Raw genomic sequence first — 25,767 nt, 5'->3', positions numbered from 1 at the left:
GAGGTAGCTGTGACCCTGGCCCATTCCTCTGAGGAGATGGTCAGATAGGGTAAGTAGGAGGGATTCCGTATTAAAGTGTTTCCGGAAACCGAATTGTGAAGCGTGGAGGATCTTGTGATTTTCAAGGAACTCAGAGGTTAGATATAGGACGGAAATTGGCGGGGTCTCTCGAGTCTAAAGATGGCTTCTTAAGGAGGGGTTTGACCACAGTCTGTTTCAGTATATCAGGGACAGTACCTGTGGTGAGAGAGCAGTTGATTATGTCTGCTATGGCTCTGGCTATTGAGTTAGGGAAGGCTAGGAGCGCTTTAGGGGGGATGGTGTCATTGGGATGAGAGGCGGGTTTGAGTTTTTTGAAGATGGATTCTACTTCTTTGGAGGAAGTAAGGTCGAGGGAGACCAGTGAGGGAGTAGAGTGTACAGTGTTTGAAGGGGGAGAGAACAGGGAGCTGGGGAATCTAGATAGGGGATTCACTATCTTACTATGGAAGTAGAGAGCGAGTTCTTCACATTTGGCAGCGGCTTCAGAGTCTGGTATAATGGGCGGGGTAGATTTAATAAGACCAGAGATATATGAGAATAGCGCTTTGGGGTTGAATCTGTAATCATGGATTTTGGCGGCATAGAAGTCCCATTTGTGCTTGAAGGTAGTGAGTCTGTAGCAGTGGAGGGCAGTTTTATAACTGGAGGAGTGGTGTGAGGTTGGGTCCTTGCGCCATATTCTCTCTTTTTGTCTGAGTTTATTTTTCATTGTTTTTAGCTCAGAGGTGTACCATGGGTTTGAGTGTTTGGAGGCAGTATTAACGATGCGTTTGGAGATAGGACAAAGTTTGTTGGCAATATCCGCCATCAGGTTGCTCCAAGAAGCTAGCACAGAGTCGGAATCAGAACAGTCTAGATCGGGCAAGGCAGTGATAAGGCAGCGACTAGTTCATCACTAGGGCAGGACTTTCTGGAAATTATAGTGGTGCAATGTGCATTATTGCTGGGGACGGAGGTGTTGATGGAAAAAAGGCTTTCTATTAGATAGTGGTCGGACCAGGAAACTGGGGTGCAGGAAGGGGTGGTGGTGGAGAGGACATAAGAGTTGATGAACATCAGGTCTAGGGTGTGTCCAGCTTTGTGGGTGGAGGAGGCAATGATTTGTTGAAAATCTAGTGCATGGAGGGACTTGAGGAATGTTTCGCATGATGAAGAGAGGGATAGGGAGTCTACATGGAGATTAAAGTCTCCGAGGATAATGGTGGGGATATCAGTGTTGCTCCATTCAGCGATGAATTCAATGAGGGGTGAAGGGTTGGAGTCAAGAAAAGCAGGTGGGGAGTATACTAGACAGACTTGTAGTTTGGAGGTCTTGAATAAGACTATTTCGAGCTTAGGTGGGGTGACTATGTGGATGGGTTTGGAATTTAGGAATTTCTTGGCTGCAAGGAGGAGGCCTCCTCCTATTTTTTTGGGTCTTGGGATAGAGAAAATCTCATAAGAGGAGGTGGGGAGTTGATTGATGAGGACAACATCAGTATCTTTAAACCAAGTCTCAGTAACCGCACAGATGTCTGGTTTGCAATTGATTAGCAGGTCATTAAGGATGGGAGTCTTTTTAGAGAGGGATTGTGCATTGAATAATATTATGGAGAGCGTAGTGAGACCTAGGAGTTGTGTCAGCGGGGAGGTGAGAATGGGGATTAGGGATTTGCACAAGGGTGATGGATTGTGAACACGTGGGGGTGGGGGTGGGGGTGGGGTCTGGATCGAGGATGATGGATGCGAGGGATAGGATATGTAGCCATTTCACAGAGCTTGTGGTGATGGGGGGAGGGAGACTATGAAGGTTCTATGGGACAACAGGGCAGGGATATGGGCGAGGGATAGAATTGAAGGAGACTTAAAACAGGCAGAGAGTGTAAAAGGGTGAGGTAGAAGAGCCAAGTGGCAAGGAAGGTTTAAGAGGGGGGATTCGTGGTGCCAGGGGGTATCTTTAATGTAGGATGAGGACGCAATTTGGCAGCGGGGGAGTGGGGGTATAGTAGGTGGCAGCAAGGGGAGCAAAAGGGGTGCACAAAGGGGCGCACCAAGGGGCATGCCCCTTTGTCGCGCTCCTTTAGCGTGCGACACAGGTGCACAGTGCCACAGGCGTGCTTCAGCGATTTAAATAGTAGTAGAAAGATCTCATGTCGCCGCCTTGATTGCATCGGTGGACGGGGTCTAGAGCCGGTCGAGGTCATAGAATTCAGAGAGAAAAATCCATCACTAATACTGTACATTTTAGTAGTCCACAAATAGGCGAAACCTACTTAGAAAGAAGAAAATCTTTTATGAGGAAAATATAAGGTCAAAGAAGCCTGGGCCAATTAACTTACTGAGCCATAATCTTTCTCCCACAGAAGAGGAGCCAAAAATAGGGATATATCAAACTGAATATGTCTTGAAGGTATAAAATCAACCAAATGAGTGTTACGCGTGCCGCCCACGGCAGCCCCGCAGCGCGGCTCTCTCACCTCTTCAGACGGACTCCAGCTGCTGGCTCCTCTTCGCTGGCCATAGTGGGCCACCAGCTCCAACCTCGAGTTCCCTCTGGTGCCTCTGCCCTGCCACATTGCCCAGTGTTGCTGACCAGGATGTCCCTGTTCATTGGGCCTCTCTACATGGTCCATGGAGAGACGCCACCACCAGTGCCGCGCCCCTTCCTAGGCACGCGCATCAGTGATTCTTTTAAAGGGTCCACGGGGGGAACCTGGCCATGGACCCGGATACTGACATCAGACTCTTCGGCGTATAAAAGCTCAGGCCTCACTCCATAGCGTTGCCTTTGCAACAGGTCTCTTCATAATCCGAGTACTCATTGCTATTCCTTGGATCATCTCATTGTGTGTTCCTGTCTTCCTGTGGTTCCCGGTTCCTGTTCATCTATGTGTTGGATAGACTCCCTGGACTTGACCTTCACTACACCTGAGCATCCTTCAGCCTCTCTCCAGCCCCGGACCTCCGCTATGCCTGACTACTCTTCAGCTTCTCTCCAGCCACTGACCTCCACTATGCCTGACTACTCTACCACTTCTCTACAGCCCCGGACCTCTGTATTGCCTGACCACACCTGCCTTCTCCACGCCCTGACCACCTCCTTGCCTGATCACGTTTGCCTGCTCCATATAGTGACTATTGCTTGGACTGACTATACCTGCCTTCTCCGTGCCCTGACCCTCGCTTTGTATGACTACGCTACAGACTCTCCTTCCTCCAGAGTTCTTCGTGCCACAACTACCATTCACAGCCAGCTCAGAATCCAGCCTGTCAGTGACGCCTCTCCTTGCCTATCCTCTGGACATGGACTTTCAAGGCTCAGGCCTTCCTTTGCTCGGGTGCCTTAGTTCCCTATTGTTCCTTTGGCACCTGAGCTCTTGGACCAAATCCAGTCCAGGATAGAACTACGCCATCTACCGACTGCTGTCTCTGGGCTGTACAGCTACTCACCTCTTGCTAATCTTGAGGCCCACCTAAGTCCTGTCGGCCCTGGCACCCAAAGGCTCAACCCAAGGCGAACTAGGGCTGGTATAGGTGAAGTTCCAGCGGCCTCTAGCTTCAGCCCACTCCACCAGCTGATGGTGGGGACCCGTAAGTCCTCACAAATGGGTTGCATCAACCTCACCTCAGCCCAAGGGTCCACCTCCAACGCAAAAATGAGATGGTTCCAAAAACATATTTAACCCCCTTATAATACATTTGCAAGGGAAGTTTAGCCAAAATAGACCTCCTATTGCAAAACTCCAGGTCCTAATAGGAGAAACAATATCAGGAAATATATTTATTTTTAGATCCTAAAAAAGAACCATCCTATAACAAAAAAATAACTTCAGTATAAAATCCTTATCAGTGTCCATTACAAAAGTAGCCACATTTTGCTGATGATACTTCTTCAACTGAAGATTTCTCAAGATAATCTGTTACATTTAAAATATCCACAGAATTGTGCAAAAAGGAATCCATAAGAGGAACTTTCTTAGCTGTAGGTAAATAAAAAGCCTTGGAAATAGGTGGCATCAAATTTTTAGGAATCTTTAATATTTCCAAAAAATACTTCCTCAACATTTGTACTGGTGGACCAGATTTCCTCCTAGCAAAATTTTTCCTAACAGCAGGTAAAATCTGATGACCCTTGGATAAAGTCCCAAATTACCTTTTAAAGCATAACTTTAACGGACTTCCTGAAAACTTCTACAGTAGAGATATGTGAAAGAGCAATGCTATTAGTATCATTTATATATGAGCAAGATCTAGGTCTTGTTATGCGTAATTATTTCCAACATATGGGGGTTAATTTCCCAGGTCAGGTTGTCCAAATTTTTCAGACCTAGGTAAGACCACCCAAGAGAGGAGAAAGGGGTTCCTGGCTATGCGTCAGGAAACCTGAGTATTAGGCGCTACCTTTCAGTTGAGATATCCTGTACGTGCATAATAAAATTAGAGAATGATACATATATTTTTTTTGTTCCAGAACAGCTTAAAATGTTTTTTTGAGTCTCATAATCGGTTGTTGCCTATGTCCACTCTACAAGAAAGTCCTAAACTTAGGTAAAAGTGATGGGTAGTAATAATACGCTATGCTGTTTCTTTATTTTTTAATTATCCGTATTTGCTCCTCTAAATGATATCCTCCCCCTATTAGTATGAAATGAGGTCTGAGTATTATTTAATTTGTTTCCTCATTAAGGGCTGGATTTACTAATACCACCGAACTCTTTGAATCCCGTGGTAACGGGGGGAGAAGCGGGGGGGGGGGGGCGGTCCTGTGCTAGCCGACAGCAATCGCACGCTGCTGGCGTCGCGCCGAATAACTACACCATAAAAGGTGTAGTTATTCAGCGTGAAACTGGCAGCGATAAAGGTGCATACCTTTCGCTGTTGATGAATTCTTCGCAGCATTGGCCCCGGTGCCACCCCGACTCCTCCTCTTCTGGGGCTGACGCCGCCCCGACTCCGCTCCGAACTTGGTATTGCATGTGATAAAGGACTTTTTGCGTGCGAAACGTCCCTTATCGCATGCAATCCGCATAGGACATGACCCCCTAAGAAATTATTTGGTAGGATATTTCTAAATGTTTCTGTACAAAGAGTCATGCTTTGTAATTCTTGTTAAAATTAATAAAAATAAATTAATATATCCCATGGCTTAATACATTGGGGGAGGAGAAAGAGAGAGAGAAAGAGACTCTGCAAAGAAATGATCAATATGGTTCTCTCTATATATGTACTACTGTAGAGGCACACTTTGAATCAGGATGGATTTCAAAAGGTTAGGGGGGGGGTTTAGGGGGGGTGTTAAAACAGAAACATTCTGAGGTATTCATAGCAATATTGACATCACTAAACATTCGTAGTCATTATAATGGAGGAAAAGTATAACAAGAGGAATTGATTTGTATAATGCTGCCTCTGCTAGATGCATTGTACAAATCAACCGAATCTAAGTGCCCCTCTACAAATTGCATTATTTCCTTTTTACCAGTTGTTACTTTGTGTACTATTATTAATCCAAATATAGTAAGGTAATACAATAGATTTCTTTCTTATTCATCTCCTTACCTTTGTGTTAATATCAAAACAAGTGAATCCCAGAGCAAAGTCCACAGTAAAACACAACATCTCGCCTTGACAGCTGCACATATATGTTTTAGACTGAAAAGGAAAAAATAAATATGTTATTTTAAAATACATTTTTTAGGCAAAACTATTCCTTTATCATATACTACTGGAATAGCATATCTGTTGCTATATGGTTATTGAGGGCTTGACCAAGTACTACAGGACAATCATGAACAGTTTCTGGACTTTTTGAGACAATATTCGAATGTATTTATCTGGCAAACTTTTGAGTTACCCAGATAAATGTTGAGTTTTGGATATCATCAGCATTTACCTGTATAAATTTTATTGGACAAGTCATTATCTGAATATAATTTATCTGGATAAGTGAGAGGTATTTCAGAGGCATTCCAGGGTAGAGCTAAATTAGCTATGGCTAACTATGTTATTTGGAGTTAAATAAATTATTCAGATAAATTTAGATGTGACCAAGAACATGGTTAAAGGTACCTGGGAATGTGACCCCCAGATAACTTTAAACTTGATTGTCTATATTAAAAGAACATAATTGGTTAAGTAGTGATTGAAATTAAAGAAACAAATAACGGAGTGGGTCTTCCAGTCCAATCCCTCCTCTCCTTGATCCTCCCCAGTGAAGCAAATGTCATACCTTTGCAACAATCTCCCTCTCCTCAAACCCATCAAAACACTGTGGTCCAATTGGATTGAAATGCCTCCCATCCTCTCCCCCCACTGGATTGGCAAAATATAATAAAGAGGGTCCATCCAGAAGCCCACCTCCCCTCCCCTCCCCTCCCCACCCCCCAACCCAACCCAACCCCTCAAGCCTTACCTGGAAGCCCCAAATCCCTTAATGTGGTCTGGAGCTTAGAACAATCGTCCAGCTCCTGACACATCTAGCAAACTTTTGACAGCATAAGCAGCTAATATTAAGGTTAAAGCTATCTGGTTACATGCACCCAGAAAACTTTGAAACCTAACCAGTGATATTCAAAAATAGCTAGTTGGGTTTCAAAGTTATCTGGATAAGTATACCCAAATTACTTCATTCAAAGATATTCAGTGGGACATTTATCCCTCTAAATATCCCTCATAACTTATCTGGTTTACTTTAGTTATTAATTATCCATTTAACATTTTTTTTAAAAATTGACTTCTTTATTCACATCTTAAATCACTCTGTATTCTGACTTCATTTATCTTTCTTACACATTAAACTTGAGTATAGAATTCCAACCAGTTTAAACTGCAAAATGTCTGACTTCCATCATCATGGTTAATATATAAAATTGTTTTGAAATTATTTCATGATCACCTAGAATAAGTTAAATAGAACTTTCTCTCGCCCTCCCCCTTCCAGCGACTATAAATATAGTAAATTTTGGCAGATAAAGACCAAAATGATCCATCCAGTCTGTCTAGCAAGGTGTAGATTACCCTTAAGATAAAGAGGCCTCATGTATAATGCAGAGAACCCTATGTTTTCTTTCTAAGGGGATTGTTTCATTTGTCACAGGGGAACAGAGATAGCATTCTTGTGGGTTTTAGCTCCTGCAGGTGGGAACCTGAGATGATGTGTTCAGTGTATATAAACCCCTGCCATCATTTTAGGGTGTGGACTTTTTAGTTATCCTTTGTAGGGGCAGCATGTTACTGTGCTGTCTCCTGTTTTTCTTAGTTTCTTTAGGGAAGGATCCTTCAACCTCAAAGGATGAGGTCTGAGTATGTGAAAGCAGAAAGAGTGCCTTTGCCTAACTTTAACATGTCTTTTTGGAAACCATTGTTTTCAGAGAAGGATGTTGTTCCAGCCTTCCTTTCTCTTGTTTCTTTCCCTTTCTTATGACTTTTGATTTTCCAGCATGCCTAAATACCCTACAGCCCAGGGGCTCAGTGTATGTCATCTAAGAGGAAAGGTGTCTCTCAACCAGAGAGCACGGGTAGGCTACAATTAGTCCTGATGGAGGAATAAATCTGGGCTCATTGCCAGGGAGAAGGAAGTGGTGAAGATTTGAGACACCCATCCGGTGTAAACCACAAATACATTATCAAGATGTTGAAGAAAGGAATATAGTGGTATCATCCAGGTACAAACAGAAAAGTAATAAGACCTAGACTTAAGAAATCTGGGACATTACTTAAGTACACCTAAACTGCGAAAGATTTACTCTATCAAATTCCAGAAGGAAGCTCCAAAACTACCCCATTAATTGGAATGGATTAGACATAATTTGACATCAATGACAGAACACATTAATTGGAATGTGAAAGTCACAAATTTATTAGAAGATATGAAGCTGTAAAATGGATTTGTAATTACTAAGAATATGTAACCTATTCTTTTCATCACATTTCCAACTTTAATCAGTAAAAGTTGTTGGAAACCAACCACTGCTTCCAGAGAAGGTAATTTTCAAAGGAGTTACACGTGTAAATGTAACAAAATATCATAGCAATTTTCAAAAGCCATTTACTTGAGTAAAGTGCACTTACATTTGTACATCCTGTGGGCAATACTAGGGCATTAACTGCAGCAATTTCAAAAGCCCACTTACTAGACTAAAATACATTTACCCATGTAAAATCCGATTTTAAGCATGTAAATGCTTTAAAAAAAAATATTGGGCCTTTAGCGAATAATAGTTTGTATGCAAGAGACTTTAATATGGTATGGACTACTAAGCAATGCTTAGGATCTTGAAGAAAAATCTTTTCTCCAAATCTGGACTTACAGATTGCCTTAAAATCAGAAGGAAAATTACACTGCTTAAATCTTTGAGGTGTGTTCTTTGGGTTCCTGCAAAGGGATTCTAGCCCAGGGTTTAACACAATATTGTAGCTCTCAATATACCAAAGGTGCAAGATTGATATTTGATGATTAAATTTGGTTTTTGTGCATGTCACTGCTAAGGTATTTGGCTGGCTATCCAAACACTTTTTAAATGATAGATTTAAAAACCAGTACAACTGCAATAATAGTGCAAACTTACAAGAAAGTCTTTACAAAAGTATAATCTACATTTACTGGACCCAGTATGAACAAAATTAGCACAGTAAATACCAACAGTCATTTGAAAATCCAATTTGTTTTTAAGCAATAAAACATAGAGCCAGAACAATCTGCCCAGGGTACCTGAATTTTCTCCAGCTAGTTATTCATGCATGCATGTCAGACATGATTAAGATTGTTAACCAGCAAGTAGGCCTGTTGAGAGGATAAGAAAAGGATTCACTAGTACTAGCACCCCAAACTTGAGGGAGGAGAACAAGAATATATTTAGAAACACATTATAAAATGTTAAAATAATAATTGCAAAGAATGACTGAGGAAATAAACAGGCAGATGCAATATCGTGTGCTGCAGCAAGCACAAGGCTCAACATGCGATTGGACGTGCATTTTGGACATGCGTCCATAACCCATAATGCAAAACAGGAGTTAATGCATTCAAAATGCGTGTCCAATCGAGCGCATAGCTAATAGCGCTAATTGCTAATAGCACTCATCACATGTAAAGTACATGTAGACGAGGCTATTAGCTAATCCCCGCAATGCAAAAAATTTCCTATGCAATCAATGCACCCTTGCAATGTGCAAATTTTATGCAAGCCCTGGGCTGGCATAACAGCCTATCGTTTACTTGTGTAAATTAATAACCTGTCCTTTCTCTTCCTCTAAGCCAAGTTCTTATCACCTTGTTATATGTAACTGCCTTTTCAGCACCATTGTTATTGTTATGTTTACTTTGCACCCCTGTTTTATGTGAACCAGCATGATGTGACTGCTGTCTCGAATGCCGGTATATAAAAAATCTAAATAAAAACAGTCCGCCACACCAAAGGGCGCATTGCAAAATCCCCAAATTCCTGCTTTCTGTGATCCCTCCTACTAGTATTGTTGTGATATTAAGTAGGAAGGACCACAGAAAGTGGAATCATTTAAAAAAAACCAAAACAAACAGTTTGCGAAAAAAAAAAATTGTGGGCACCTAATACACACCCACAACATACAAGGTCTAAGCCATGTATATTGTGGCTGTATATTGTACTGGTAGAGGTGATCCACTATTTGTGGCTGAGACTTAAAAAGGCAGGCAGGCCTATTGCTGCCTGTCACATTGACAGTGATTCTGAGTTTTCTAAGTCTATTTGAAGTTTCACATGTCTGGTGTGGAACAGAAAACATGAGTTCCTATGCAGGTAACTTGGTGGCCAGCTCCGTTACTTTCATAAATAGGTTTACCATGAATATTTACAAGGGTACTACAACCTCATCACCACTGGACAAATTAATATGCCAGGCTGATATGTTGTAAATGCTGCTTTTATGTGGTATGTTAGATTTAAAAATCTGTATTTTTTTAAATGTTTTTTTTAAATAGACAAATCTGTATTCCAGCCAGAACATTATTTACCTGTAAGCTGCAGATTCAAATTTTAATAAATAAATAAATAATAAGCAGTCATGCTTCAGGGATCAATTATGGATTTTTATGTTTATACTGGCCAACCCAAAGGCCTAAATGAAAAAATTAGTGGCACACCATTATTTTAATGTTATTCAATTATCTAGAATTATAGTCATTCAAATAGACTATGTTATGCTATTTGTTAATTAAATTACACTTTTTTGATTTTGAGATGTCGATTTGCTGACTGGTATACCAGCTTACATAAGGATAAAATCTCTCTCTTTCACTGTCCTGTGCAGGTCATGAAAATTTGGATGTTTCAAAAATGGTGGTACACTACTAAAGCAGAATAATTCAGAACATGGGCCCTGCATCAGTTTTTTAATCGACTGGCAGTCATATTGGTATAGCAAGCAAGGAAGAAGAAAAAAAGCTCCAGTACTGATAGGCACTTTTTAATTGCATTAAAAAAACGTTTCAAGTTCTTTTGTGAGTTTTATGATTATAGTCGGGTATTGCTTTCAACATTTTAACCCCTTTAAAAATGTTTAAAATGTTAACTCAAACTGTTCAAATAGGGTTACTCTTAAAGGTGAATTTTAAAAGCCTGACACTCGCCAAAATTAGGAGTTACGTAAATATGTCAGGCTCTCATGCACTGAGCGAATTTTAAAAGCTGCCCGGGTATGCATGTAAATGCCATTGTGTGCGCATCTCGGAACTTTTATAAAAGGGCAGTGTGTGGGCATGGTTTAGTGTGGCATGGTTTGCACATGGGTGTTTCGGGACATTCACCAGAAATTTGTGCATAAATATTCACACGATCCAGCGTGCACCCCCCCCCCCGCTGCATAACTTTACTACTATGGATGATGTGAGTAAGAAAAAAAAATAAACATGCCATTATGGAGAGGTTTAAAGGATCTGGGGTAACTAGGGAGTTTACAGGTTATCAAACTGGGTGGGGAATTGGAGGACCTGTTAACTGGGTGAACTGGAAACAAACTGGTAAAACTGGCAATGCGTTGACGCACAGCCCTTTTAACATCCCCCCACTTATGCAGTAGAAGTGTTATTTTCATGCACTGGCTCACACCCATTTAAAATTCAGTGCACATGTTCGCGTGGCCAGCTATTTTATAACATGCATCCTATACGCAAGTATGTTATACAAAAGCTGCATCCCTGGGTGTGGGCTGACAAATGCACGCACATGTGCACTCACACACTGCTTTAAAAGTTACCATCCCTGTAATTCTTTCTGCTTCTTACAGTAATAAATAATCTATATGCAGATATTCAGATAAGTTAACTCCCTATTTATATAGTATCTTTAAGAGTATATATGTAACTATTTCCTTTGTATCTAGAACAGCATCTTTGTTATTCCTCTTTCAGCTTATCAAATAGCATGTTGGTGCCATAATCAACCTGAAGTTGGTCAAAAGGTATCCACCCATCAACATTCCAAACTTGTCTCAGGTGTCTCAATCCCATCTCCTACCACAACTTACTGTCAATGTTAAAGGTATGAACAGAGAGACTTGAGTTGCAATGGAGTAGAGATGGACAACCCCTGGGAACCTGCAAATATTTGCATACCTCTCTCCAAACTCTAAGTGTGTGGGAAACACGCAGTTGTATCTGGATGCTCTGCAGACCACAACCAAGAATTGAGGGAGGTTAAGCAAAGTGGCTAGATCTAGTCCCCCAACCTCCCCACTTTCTAGAGGCAACCATGCTGAAGTAGAGTCTCTTTCCAACCATCCCTTAATACAACACTATCAGCTCAGTAATAACTCTGATGGTTGGGTAAGGCCAGGCCCCCTCACCTCAGCTTTAGAATGGTACAATGTCTTCATTTTAAACCTTGGTACTTTACCTCCCCAAATAAATTCAGAAAGGGAACTTTCCAAAACAGAATAAACACGTCTGGGAAGAGAACAGGGCACATGTTAAAACAGGAAGATCATTCTTGGCAGGATATTCATTTTTAGTACTCCTATTCTACCTGTCCAAGAAGGGAAAATACCACTCCAGTCCTTAAGGCTGACTGGTATCTTACTAACCATAGGGATACAGTTCATCCTATATATATCACCTCAGTAGTGGGGAATATAAATTCCTAAGAAATAAAAACTATTTCTCACCTATTAAAAAGATATAGCTATCCGAAGCCTGCCTCCTGTTGAACCCAGATCCAATAGAAATATTTCTGTTTTTTTGTTATTGATTTTGTATCCAGAGGTCCTGTGATACACAGCCAGGACATCTAGAATATGGGGGTGATACTTTTGAGATCAGAAATAAATAACAGAACATTGTCTGCATAGAGTGAAATTTTGTGCATTTTCCCCAGCAAATTTTAATTCTGTTATCAAAGGATCTGAACTTATTACACAAACTAAGGTCTCTATAGCTAGATCAAACAGAAGAGGTGACACAGGGCATCCTTGTTTGGTGCCCCTACAAATGACAAAGGGATCGGAGAGAGTACCATTTGTGAGAACCCTAGCTTCCAGGTGCACATAGAGAGCCAAGGGGTGCCTCTGGGTGGCCAGGGGTGGCCCACAAATCTAGTCTCATTTGCTGTAATGTCCCACATAGCAGATCCATGCAAGCTCTGCTCCACAGCAAAGAAACAACAGAAGTCCACATCCAAAACACATTAATGGTGCCTTGGGCCTAGGATGATCCCTTCTAATACCTGCCAGTCCAAACAACTATTCCTCTATGCACACCTCAACACACATGTCCTGCTTAGGTCAGATTAGGTATGCTTCACAATTCAAAAATGAAAACAATACAAGTTCTAGATTCCTTCAGTTCATTGGGGGAGACAAATGAGTTTAGCCTTCTGGCAAGCAAACCACCCTACTAGGCAGTATCACAACACTCCCCCTTCTCCCCTCAGATGTGCTGCAGGCAACGGTCTTCCCAGTCCTTAAAAAAACCAAGCCAGCCAAAAGAAAGAAACAAACAAAATCTAGAGTAATCACACTTACTCTATTTCCATGCCTATCGTAGCAGTTTCCACTAAGGGGACATCCACCTCCATGTCTTCCTCCTCCCCTGGGGAGATGAGCTCTCCTTTAAACTCCACTGTATCCCCTTTGACTTCCTCCTCTGTCATAATGGGTTCAGGTGTATATATTCTCTCCTCCAGGGTGCCATCCCTAGGTGTCCAATCGAGTCTCTCTCTTTCCTCCCATTGGCTTATCCTTGGCTCAAAGAGCATGGGAAATGTTGTCTTCCCCTGATCTGTCTGTAGCCCCTGCTGTCTGGGTCTGCCCCGAGCTCTCCCTGAGGTGATCTGGACCAGGTTTTTCTCCCTGGGCATACCATGAACCTCATCACAGTATCTAGTATCAACTTTAGATGCTGAAAATGTCCCCTACTCTTCCCAATGAGGCCCCATGGGGCTTAATCCTACCAGTCACCCATTCCAATGCCCTTTCCCTCTGGTGATACCCGTCACCACTGCTGATAAAATCTGACAGGAGGAGGAGAGCAGTGGCAATGCCTCAGACAATCTCCTCCTCCTCTGCTTCCCAGGGTCCTAACTGCCACTTTGTACATGTGGGATACCATAGTGTTTCATAGGTCAAAACAGGAGTCAGGTCCTGGATGGCAGAGAACGAAGATATAGCCTAAGGCATCACTGTTAATCTCCTCTTCCTGCCAGCCCAGAAAATCTGCAGTGTTGAAGGTATGATCAGGGCATGAGAAGGGGATCATGGATGTAGAAAAAAGGGGTAGGAAGATTATTGTGATGGAGGGGCTGAGAGATAATTGGGGATTTGGGGGGGGGATCAGCTGGGGAAGGTAAAAAAAACATGGAATCAGCTTGAAGGCATGTGTCTGTGTGTTAGAGAGAGAAGGAAAGGGGAGGATCAGTGTTTGTGTGTACAAGAAGGGCTTGGTATCTTGTATATGTATTTGCAGAGATCCAGACATAGGAGAGGGCTCTTTTTTGGATTCACTTGATCTTATTGCAAGTTTTGAAACTGTTGTCAAGGTTGCAGGTCGATGATATCATTGCCATTGCCTTAAATTGGATCTCAATTGTTTTGCAAGATAGACTACTAAGGAAAATGAGATGTTGCATCCTTGGGCTTTACACTATGGCATAGCATAAGGCTCCATAATATTGCAAATATTATTTACTAAGTATGTAGAATCTTTCATAAGGATTATTGGTAAAAGAGACTGTAAGTATACAATGTATGCTGATGAGATTCAGATATACAGCAGTCTGGGGAATGAATGCCAAGAAAGATAAGATGGATTTAATATCTGTTTGAGAGAAGTAGATGCTTGGCTATCTGAAAATGTTATGTTGAAATCATTCAAAAACTGAAACATGGTTTTAAAGGAAATAATTGACAGCTCCCTGCCCTTTACTATATCTTTAAAATAGAGTCATTATACTAAACCAAGAAAAAAATATTACCCATAAGCGGTAACTTTCAAAGTGACGGGCGTGCGCATATGAATGCACCAAATTTATAACATACACGCGTTTATGCGCGTATGTTATAAAATCGTCTACCTGTATGTACATGCACATATGATTTTATATCGATGCACGCATGTGCGCGCAAATATTATCTCGAGTGCATTAGTGGGGAGATTTTACTAGTAGTTGCGTGCTGCAAAGCATGGACCTATTTCCCTGTTCCCTTCCAGTTCACCCCAGTAAAAGAGAAGACTTCCTAAACCCCCTACCTAATAGCCTCCCTTTTACCCTACTAACCCTGTCCCTTAAAACTCTGCGAACAACCCTTTTATTTATTTATTTATCTACTTCCACGCAGCCCATTGCAGAAGCAAGTTGTGTGGTTGTAGGATCCTGGCACTCACTAGTGCACGTAACTGATTGCATGGTGCAATCCCAGCCCACCAAGACTATGCCCACGTCCTTTCTCTTTTATCTGCATATCGGGAGATACACGCGAGGATGTGGGCCTTTTAAAATCCACATGGTGCACGTGCGTGCAAGTCACGTGTGTATCTCCCAGTTTTGTCGCATGCAACCCTTTTAAAATCTACCTCTAAAGTTGAAAAGTCTGATATGGCAGCAATGCTGTATGGAAGAAAAACCTCTAAGTGTAAGAAAAAGTGTATAACAGCAAGGTAAAGTGGCATGGGAGTTGTCTGTCTTCTTGTTGAAGCACTTGACAATTGTCAGATTTTGTAGAAAAGACTAATCTGTCACCAGTATCGCTTTTGTGAAATAAGCTTTTACTACATTCCCTACTTGAAACTGATCTTGCTGCTGAGTAGAATTTTGGGTTTCTTGTGAAATTTGCTTTGATTTAGTGATTATATATGATCATCCGGCTGAGGTCTGATAAATAAGACTGGGGTCTGACCGTTAAGGCATTAATCTCTTTAATCTCAATGTCTGTTATTGTGTAATCAACCACACTTTGTCCCTGCATAGATTTAAAAGTAAATCATTCCAGTAAATCATCCTTTGCTCTGCTATACAAGATACACAGTCCTAGTGATTTGCATAGCTTAAGGAGTTAATTCCTCTCTGTGATAATTATATTGTCATAGTTGGTTTTTTTTTAATTTTTTCTGATATAGTAAAATAAAGTATCTTTTCTTCAGATATGGGTTTGTTTCTCTAGCTGGGAATAAAGTCTGATGCATTTCTTGTGTGCGCATTTAGGTCCCCATATATTATGATTTTAACTTTTGTTTGGAAGGTAGCAGTTTCAGATTGGATGATTGTAAAAACATTCGAGGACAAAATAGGGAGATTTAGATGGAGGTACATAGTAGACACAGATATATGTGTCTTGTGGCATCTGGAGTAGATCTTTTGATATTTAACCCATAGATATGTCTTGTCTTTTTTAACAGGCGTATTAAATCCTGCTAACTCCTCTCTGTACCAAATTATGACATCTTCTGAGTTCCTGCCCTGTTTTTCTTTATTTTTGTAGCTGGAATTAGCAGTTCTTTAAAAACTGTGGGGCAGTATGTGTGCCAGGGACGGGACTGAGGCCTCCGGCACAGCCACCATGCTGAGGGATGGCACGCACGCAAGTTACACCTGCCCGGAGGCAAGCGTAACTTTCGAGATAAAGGTCAGGAGGGGGTTTTAGTTAGGGCTGGGGGGTGGGTTAGATAGGGGAAGGAGGGGAAGGTGGGGAGGGAACGGGGAAAGCCATCGGGGCTCCCCTAGGGCTTGGCGTGCGCAAGGTGCACAAGTGTGCACCCCCTTGCGCGCGCCGACCCCGGATTTTATAACATGCACTCGTCTCCGCGTGCATGTTATAAAATCAGGCGTAGATTTGTTCGCGCCGGGTTGCACGAACAAACCTATGCCCCCGCGCTGTTTTTTAAAATCTGGCCCTGAACCCCGTAGATAGGGGTTCCATGGAATCAGAAATACAGGGAGAACTTGTTCTAGATAAAGAGGCCACTACAAGATTAGGAAATGATACAATCCAGATTGTAGCCCCCAAGTCATTTTCGCTAGAAGAAATTGGGAAAATGATTATCCAAATGCAGAAATCAATTAATACTTTGTCCAATAAAGTAGAGGAGGCTTTACAAGTAAACCAAGTAATAGAACAAAGGGTGGGAAAACTGGAAACTGATGTTAAGATAGTAGAGAAGAAGTTGGAACAAAATGATGAAATTCAAATTAACTTGATAAAATCTGAAAAAATGTTGTTAGATAGAATTGAATATCTAGAAAATCAGTCAAGGAATCAGAATTTGAGATTGCTTAATTTCCCAAAGACGAATTTGATGTCCCCTATGGACCTTTTTCGGAGTTACTTAAAAAATATTTTGAAATATTCAGAGGCCTCCATACCAACAATTTCTCGAATGTATTATCTTCCCCTGTTTCATAAGGGTGAAACGGGGCAAACTGTGAGAGAGGAATCTGAAAATGTAGATTTAGATCTGACTGATTTTCTGGAGAAATCGTTTGAAACTAACATAACATCTAGAGCTACGTTGTTAGTTCAATTTGTTTACATGACAGATAGAGATTCTGTGTTGAAATCATTCTTTAGGAATCAAAAACTGCTATTCTACGGTCAAAGTATAAGAGTGATCCCAGATATCGCCCGTTTGACACAAATTCGTCGGAAGAAATTTATTAATATGAGATCTGAAGTTTTGGAAAGAGGGGCAAAGTTTATGTTAAGATACCCATGTCGTTGTTTAATCATATACCAAGATTCTAGGTATGTTTTTACTCAACCTGAACAACTGAGGGGTTATCTGGATTCTCATTCCTAATGTATCTTGTAGAAGGGGGGTAAAAAAATGAATAAAAAGATGAAGAAATAAGATAGGTTAAGTGTTAAATGTATGTAATTTCCTAGATCTGCTCAAATATGAATATATATGTCTCTTTTGCCTTGCACTATGAATGGTATGATAATTCAAGGTGGGGTTGAAATTTCTTCTTTATTTATAAGACATATTGTTACTTATGTACCTTGATTTTGTTTACATTTTGAAAAAATTCAATAAACAATAAATTAAAAAAAAAAAAAATCTGGCCCTCAGTGTGCTATAGCTGGGTGGTAAACAATATTTTTTTTAGGGGGTACTTGCCACCTCTTTCAATCCCTAGCAATGCCTATGTAAGAGTGAGATAGGAAGTCTTAAATAGAAGATATTTCAATAATCCAAATGGGATACAAGAAGTGACTGATATCATCTTGATAACCCTTCCACAATATCACTTACAAAACTTATAAACAGAACAAACCCAAGGACTGATTCCCCTTTCCTTGAAATTACCACTACTCTTTGTCGCCTCACATTCAAACAGTTTCTAAACCAGTCAGTCACTTTAGGGCATATACCTAGAGCACTCTGTTTATATTGTGGTGATAAAGCAGGGGCTTTATCCACACTGAAACAGTCTAGAGAGACAAAACAGTCAGAGATTTCAGAAGGCAGAGGGAGTTCTGATGAGAGGTCCACAGAGAACATTGTTTCAAAGGGAAAAGAAATCCTGAATAAGGAATTGTAAAGCCAGATGAAACAGGACGCACAAGGCTGCTGGAAAATGCAGTTTTAAGAGCCTTGACGGATAAGTAGTTTTATCCTTGACGGATAGTTAGTTTTATCTAATTATGGGCCTCATTTTCTAAAGTATCGCAGGCCTGCAATACTTTAGAAAATGAGGGGTGGGGGGCCTAAACGGGGGGCAGGCCTGTGCTAGCCGGCAGAGATCGCACCGTCGCGGTGCGATCGCTGCCGGTTTCGCACCCAATAGCGCCACCAAAGGAGGTGTAGCTATTGGGAGCGAAATAGGCAGCGAAAAGGCACTTACCTTTTCGCTGACTGTGGCGTCAGCGCAGAGTCGGCCCCAGTGACGGCCCGACTCCTCCTCTTCCGGGGCCGAAGCTGCCCTGACTCTGCCCCCATCCTGGTATCGCATGCGAGCGGCTTGGAAAATGAGGCCCTATATTAGATAATTTGTATATTTATTAGAAATTATTAGATAATTTAGTTATTACCCTGTTAGCTTTCACATATAAATGTTTTTTCATTATAACCTTCCGATTTATCTTATTATTTAATCTGTTTATTGTAAAGCCTTGTTAAGCTACTTTAAAGTTCCATGTAAACCGATATGATGTTCCCAATGTTTGTCGGTCTATAAAAATGTAAATTAAATAAATAAGTAATCAGGATCCAGGCGCTGCAGCCAGAGAAAGGTGTGTTACTGACAGGGAGACTGCCGAGGCTAATTAAGGGGCCGATGCTATAAAAAATACGGAAAGCGGGCGCTGAAAAGTCAGCGCCCACTTTCTTAACATGCGCATGGCGCCCACAAAGGAGCACCATGCTATAAGCAAATTAGGGGATCACGCTAGCAAGGAGATGCTAGGGTCGCTTGTGCGACCTTAGCGCCTCCTTGCTATCATGACCCCGTGGTTACTGGCAATCTGCTGGTTATGAAAACCAATGCCGATAAACTCGGCGTCGGTTTTCATAACTGCAGTCCGCCGGTTATGAAAAGCGATGCCAAGCATATCGGCATCGGTCTTCAATGCGGCCGGCTGAGGGTTTTTTTTTGGTTTTTTTTACTTTTAAAGAAGTAGAGAAAAGCAATTTTTTCTGAGCGATAAATGTGCGTCTGAGACGCACATTTATTTTTTTGCATTGGAGTGAATGAGTAATAGCCTTATTCACATGCATTTGCATATGATGAGTGCTATCTCATTCACTCCATGTCAGATGCGCGTTAACTAGGCGCTAATCCCCCTATTGCATTAGGGGGTGGATTAGCGCCTATTTAATCTGCGTGTGGTTGCGGGTTATACAGTGCACTCGGCTGAGCACACTGTATTGCACTGGCCCCTAAGTCAGAAATAACACTGCCTTTGAGAGGGAGACAGAGACAGAATCAAGTGGGGAGCTCAGAGGGAAAGGACGTACATGGAACCAGAAGTAGAAACACCTACTGCCTTCACTTAAGATTTAAATCTGCAAAGGTACTGGTGGGAAATAAATGCTGTATGATAGAGATGTGAATCGGAACCGGAATCGGTTCCGATTCCGGTTCCGATTCACATCGTGAATTTTTTTTCGTGTGGCTCGATCGGGTTTTTTTTTTTATCGGCTGCGCCCGAGCCGATAAACAAAAAACCCACCCCGACCCTTCAAAACAGCTCCCTTAGCTTCCCCCCCCCTCCCGACCCCCCCCCCCAAATGTTTTAAATTACCTGGTGATCCAGTGGTGGTCCCGGGTGCGATCTCCCGCTCTCGGGCCATCGGCTGCCATTAATAAAAATGGCGCCGATGACCCTTTGCCCTTACCATGTGACAGGGTATCCGTGCCATTGACCGGCCCCTGTCACATGGTAGGAGCACTGGATGATCCACACCATTTTTAAAGATGGCGCCGGCAATCCATTACTCCTACCATGTGACAGGGGCCAACCAATGGCACGGATACCCTGTCACATGGTAAGGGCAAAGGACCATCGGCACCATTTTTATTAGTGGCAGCCAATGGCTCGAGAGTGGGAGATTGCTCCCGGGACCCCCAGGGACCCCCACTGGACCACCAGGTAATTTTAAAATGTTTTAGGGGGTGGGGGTCGGGAGGGTGGGGGCAGCTAAGGGAGATGTTTTAAAGGGTCGGGGTAGGTTTAGGGATTGTTTTTGTGTGCCGTTTTTCACGCCCTCCCCCAAAATGATAAGAGAACCCCATGAACAATTTTGTGGGGTTTTCTATCAGTTTCAGGGGCCCCCCGCTTTCTGAAGACTTTAAAAATATCGTACAATATTTTCTATTGTCAGAAATACGATTCACATCCCTACTGTATGATCCTAGGAAATTGGGCTGGCATAAACCTGATTTATAGAGTATCATTCTAGGATATCTCAGAAGAGAAACTGGAAAGTTTAAATGATTCATGGAATCACACTGTTGTGACTGCAAATAGCTGGCTCTGAGAAGTCAATTCCAGAAAACTGTTAGCAGATCATGCATGGTGTTCTATTGCAATAAAACAAAAATCCCCCACAGTGGGAGAAAGAAATAAAATATTATCTGAAAATGAATAGAACCAAAGAAAACATCAACATTTCCCTGCATATCCTTATTATATCGTAACATAGTTACATGGCAATTGACAGCAAATTAAGACCAACATGGTCCATCTAGTCTGCACAGCAGATGTTTAGGGCTGTAACTGCCACTCAGGGCAAGTTATCCCCATGCCTTCTATTTGGAGTTCTAACTGCCACTCTGTGCAGGTTAGGTCCATGCAGAAATGTTACACCAGACATTATCACATGGTACCCCCAGTTCCAGCCACCAGGAATTCTCTATTTTTCCCCTGCCCTTTTAAATTTTATTATTGTTCTTATTTTCATCACTGCAAGAGGGCATTCCAAGCATTATCTTGCCCACAGTACTATTATGTATATTTTTTCCCTGATCCTAATTAGGCAATATAAATCAAGTTTTGAGACAGAGTTGAATGGGATTTAGAGTTGGTTGGAAAGAAAAATAAACAAGAGACTTGCTGTATCACATTCTGAAGCAGATAGAAATATAGTTCAAAGTGTAATCAGGCTCCTAAACAAAAAGAAATATATTTCAAAGCACAATAAAGTTCCGCTCAGCAAGAAGAGCTATCTTAGACAGACCTCAGTTTTATCACATGCCAAATCCTGTTCTGATCTCAGCAGCATTTGCTTTAGTATCAACTCTCTCGTCTGTTTATTTTCTCCTTGCCTTCCTATTTATCTATTATTCCAACAGATCCTCCTAAAAAGTATTTTGATGATTCATTCTTCACTTCAAACAAACATTTATTCATCTACAAACAAGGAAAAATCTCTATCATACTCCCAAATGGAAAGAAATATACTTCAAAGCATAATCAATCAATCTCCAAAAGAGAAATATACTAGGAAATTAGAAATATACTAATGCTAAAAATAGGACAAATGAGGCAATTTTTGGTTTGTTTTCAAAAATGGCCCCATGAAAATACCCCAAACCATCATTTGAAAAGATACCAAGACAGGACAGTGGAAAGTGAGCAATAAGCATTGCTCCTTCCTTTTACAACCACTGGACCCTAACAGAAGGAGTAAGTGAGGGTCAATGAGGTCTCCAGCCTCTGATTTTTGGAAGGGCTAGGAAGGGGATTGAATAGTAGGCCTGGTCCCAAAGCAATTTTGTGGTGGGAGGAGGATTGGAGAGGACAGAGGTTGCTCCAGCTTGGCCCAGTTCTGGTCTTGAAGTGGTTGTTGAAGCAGGAGGGGGATCTTAGGGTTTCCTGGAGGCCCATTTCGATGTTTTTTTGTTTCTTATTGGGGGGGGGGGATTAAATATTTACTTTTGGTTTTGCAAATGAACTGAACCCCCCAAAAATTAAACAAACCAAAAGACACCCCCCTCCAAAACAAAAAATACAAACGTCTTGCACCTATACATTCCTAAAATATTTTATTTCATGAATCCATATATTATCCAACATGGGGCTAGATTCATCAAACTATCACATGCAATAGGGGCATGTTTTATGGTAATAGCTTATTTATCACAAAGGGTGCTATCTTAGCATAAGTATTACTGCAATAACTTTGTGACAAGTGCCACAATTGTTGTAATTCCGAGAGAGAGAGAGAGAGAGAGAGAGAGAGAGAGAGAGAGAGAGAGAGAGAGAGAGAGAGAGAGAGAGAGAGAGAGAGAGAGAGAGAGAGAGAGAGAGGCTATAAGATACTTCTAGTAGTTAAGTATTTATACCACTATATGAGGCCCACCTAGTTACTCGAGGTGAGGTTTCGGTATTAGTATAGGGGTTAGGGGCCACTTTCACATTCAGAGTGAGATGTATGAAAAGAACAGTACACTCTTGTGAATATTTAATGACCTTCAGAGTGAGGAAATTCATACAAAGATGAGATTTGTACAATGTTCTCTCAACCTACCTGGACTCTCTACCTGGGTAACATCAAGCTAGGTTGAGAGAAAGTGTACAAATCTCATCTTTGGGTGAGTTTCCTCACTCCAAAGGACATCAAATCTTCACAAGAGTGCACTGTTCTGTTCATACATCTCACTCTGAATGTCAAAGTGGCCCCTAACCCCTATACTAATACCGAAACTTCACCTCGAGTAACTAGGTGGGCCTCATATAGAGGTATAAATATTTAACTACTAGAAGGGTCTCTCTCTCTCTCTCTCTCTCTCTCTCTCTCTCTCTCTCTCTCTCTCTCTCTCTCTCTCTCTCTCTCTCTCTCTCTCTCTCTCTCTCTCTCTCTCTCTCTCTCTCTCTCTCTCTCTCTCTCTCTCTCTCTCATATATCATTGCAAAGTGTAATAAAGCTATAGCACTCAGCTTAATGGAAAACTTTACATAGGATAAGTTTGCAAAAATAAATAAGCTTTATAAACTTTCATGTAGTCTCTCTCACTCCTTGTCTCATAGGGCAACTCATTCCAAGCCACAGGACTTAAAATTGAGAATGCCCTTGATCTACTTACATGCATCCTGTAATCTGGCATAGTAGGGTAACAGAACAAAAACTGAAAGCTTGATTGTAAAATGCAATTCCTTCATTTGTGTTGTAACACTCTCTCTCCAATGTAACCCATATATAATCCTCACAGCCTTTCTGTACAGGTTATAGAACTCTGACCAAATATTTGGGTAACTCAATATATAATGAGTTACAATAATCTATGGTGCTAAGCACCATAGATTATACAACAATATGAAAATATTTAGTTCACAAAATATTTTAGAGAAGGTGAACCAATTTCTGTTTGTAAAAGGACATCTTTACTACATGTTTAATATGACTTTTCATTGACAGTTTAGTATCAATTATGTCTGCTAGAATACTGGTTTCATTAGTTATTCTTGCAGTCAGTGTTCTGTTCAAACAAGAACTGTCCAAAAAGATCACTCATCATCCATAAAATACGGAGTTAATACTCAAATAATGTGGATACACTCAGTAATGAGTCATTGGTTTATGTACGACCAAACTGCCACAGTAAACCTGTTATGAGTCTCAAATCAATCATTGTGATCCATCGATAGTGCTAAAAGTAATTTTTTAAAAATTTTATATGAAAATAAAAACACATCTGTAAAAGAGTCAGAAAAACCTCATGACCGAAGCTGTGCAGGCTGATATTCTGGATAACATTTTCCAACACTAGCCATGTTTCGAAATAATATCTTCATCAGGTGACATGACACATAACTTCCTCACAAACACTTTTCGCTGATTCGAAGCTTGTCAAGCACCATCTTGACTGTGGTATATATATTATTGGCCCCGTTCAAACAAGAAACACTGAGCAAAGAAAGATAAGAACATAAGAACATGCCATACTGGGTCAGACCAAGAGTCCATCAAGCCCAGCATCCTGTTTCCAACAGTGGCCAATCCAGGCCATAAGAACCTTGCAAGTTCCCAAAAACTAAGTCCATTCCATGCTACCGTTGCTAGTAATAGCAGTGGCTATTTTCTAAGTCAACTTAATTAATAGCAGGTAATGGACTTCTCCTCCAAGAACTTATCCAATCCTTTTTTTAAACACAGCTATACTAACTGCACTAACCACATCCTCTGGCTACACATTCCAGAGTTTAATTGTGCATTGAGAAAAAAGAACTTTCTCCGATTAGTTTTAAATGTGCAACATGCTAACTTAATGGAGTGCCCCCTAGTCTTTCTATTATCTGAAAGAGTAAATAAACGATTCACATCTACCCGTTCTAGACCCCTCATGATTTTAAACACCTCTATCCAGATGACCTACCCAGAGTATAGAATATACTTCAATAAAGTTCTCAAGCCTAAAGAAATAAGCTTTGAAGCACAAACTGCTCTCAGTAGGCAATAGTTCAGCAGGTTTGACAGAGCTCACATTTTACCCTGTGCCAAGTCCTGTTCTGTACTCAGCAGCTCTTACTTCAGCATCAGCTCTCTCAAGACATTTCACTGTTTTATTTATCTATTTAAGATATTGTAGGCATTCCAAGATGGCTGCATGCTAGTGCCGGGAGCTCCGGACTTGCCTCGATTCCCAAATAAATAATTGTGCTGTTAAAGAAGTTTTCCTAATTAAATTATGGGAAAAAGAAAGGGGAAGTCAAGATCTTACCCCGAAGCCAACGAGATGTTACCTGTGACTGGCCCGATGGACCAACATGTCATCTGGAATCTGGAAAATAGCTCCGAAATGAAGTCCTTGGAAAGTAGAGATGTGAATCGGAACCGGAATCTGATCAGTTCCGGTTCCGATTTAAATCTTAAATTTTTATTGCCCAGCCCGATTTGAGTTCTGATTATCGCTGCGCCCAATCCGATAATCAAAAAACCCTCCCCCACCCTCCCGAACCCCCCAAAAAGGTTTTAAAATTACCTGGTGGTCCAGTGAGAGCGTGGGGAGCAATCGACTGCGTTAATAAAAATGGCGCCGATGACCCTTTGCCCTTACCATGTGACAGGGCAAAGGTAGCGCCGGCACCATTTTGAATATTGGCAATACGGCCTGAGTGCAGGAGATCACTCCCAGACCCCCGCTGGACCCCCAGGGACTTTTGGCTAGCTTGGGGGGGGGGGCCTCCTGACCCCCACAAGACTTGCTAAAAGTCCAGCGGGGGTCCGGGAGTGACCTCCTGCACTCGGGCCGTATTGCCAGTATTCAAAATGGCGCCAGCGCTACTTTTGCCCTGTCACATGGTAAGGGCAAAGGGCCATCGGCACCATTTTTATTAACGCAGCCGATGGCCTGAGAGCGGGAGATTGCTCCCCGCGCTCCTGCTGGACCACCAGGTAATTTTAAAAAGGTTTTTTGGGGGGGAAGGCTAAGGGGGTCATTTTAAAAGGGTCGGGTGGTTTTTTTTTTTATTGGGCCATCGGCGCCATTTATATTAGTGGCAGCAAAAATGGCGCTGATGGCCTGAGAGCGGGATATCGTGCCGGGACCCCCCCCCCCCCACTGGACCACCAGGTAATTTAAAACATTTGGGGGGGTTTGGGAGGGTGGGGGATTTGTTTTAAATGGTCGGGGTGGGTTTAGGGGTTGTTTTGGTGTGCCGGTTTTCCCGCCCTCCCCCCTCCCTCTCCCCCGATTTACGATTTTTCACGATAAATCGGGGGAATTTCTATTGTATCGCGACTCTAATGATTTTTGATGATTTAAAAAAATATCTGACGATTTTTTTAAATCGTCAAAAAACGATTCACATCCCTATTGGGAAGTAATGTGTGTGATGAATG

At 41.7% G+C, this 25,767-nt stretch overlaps 1 protein-coding gene across 1 annotated transcript in view; it reads right to left on the bottom strand.

Moving 5' to 3' along the window:
- The window catches only part of SNTG2 (syntrophin gamma 2), a 690,678-nt gene that overhangs the window by 34,498 nt on the left and 630,413 nt on the right, over window positions 1-25,767 (bottom strand). Inside the window, exon 15 of the mRNA XM_029596873.1 lies at window positions 5,581-5,673. Coding sequence (XP_029452733.1) covers window positions 5,581-5,673 — 93 coding nt within the window. The remainder of the gene's footprint in view (window positions 1-5,580; window positions 5,674-25,767) is intronic.

This window comes from Rhinatrema bivittatum, chromosome 3, assembly GCF_901001135.1.
Source record: "Rhinatrema bivittatum chromosome 3, aRhiBiv1.1, whole genome shotgun sequence".
Classification (NCBI taxonomy): domain Eukaryota; kingdom Metazoa; phylum Chordata; class Amphibia; order Gymnophiona; family Rhinatrematidae; genus Rhinatrema; species Rhinatrema bivittatum.
Note: the sequence above shows the minus strand (reverse complement) of the source record. Positions and strands in the feature narration are given on the sequence as shown.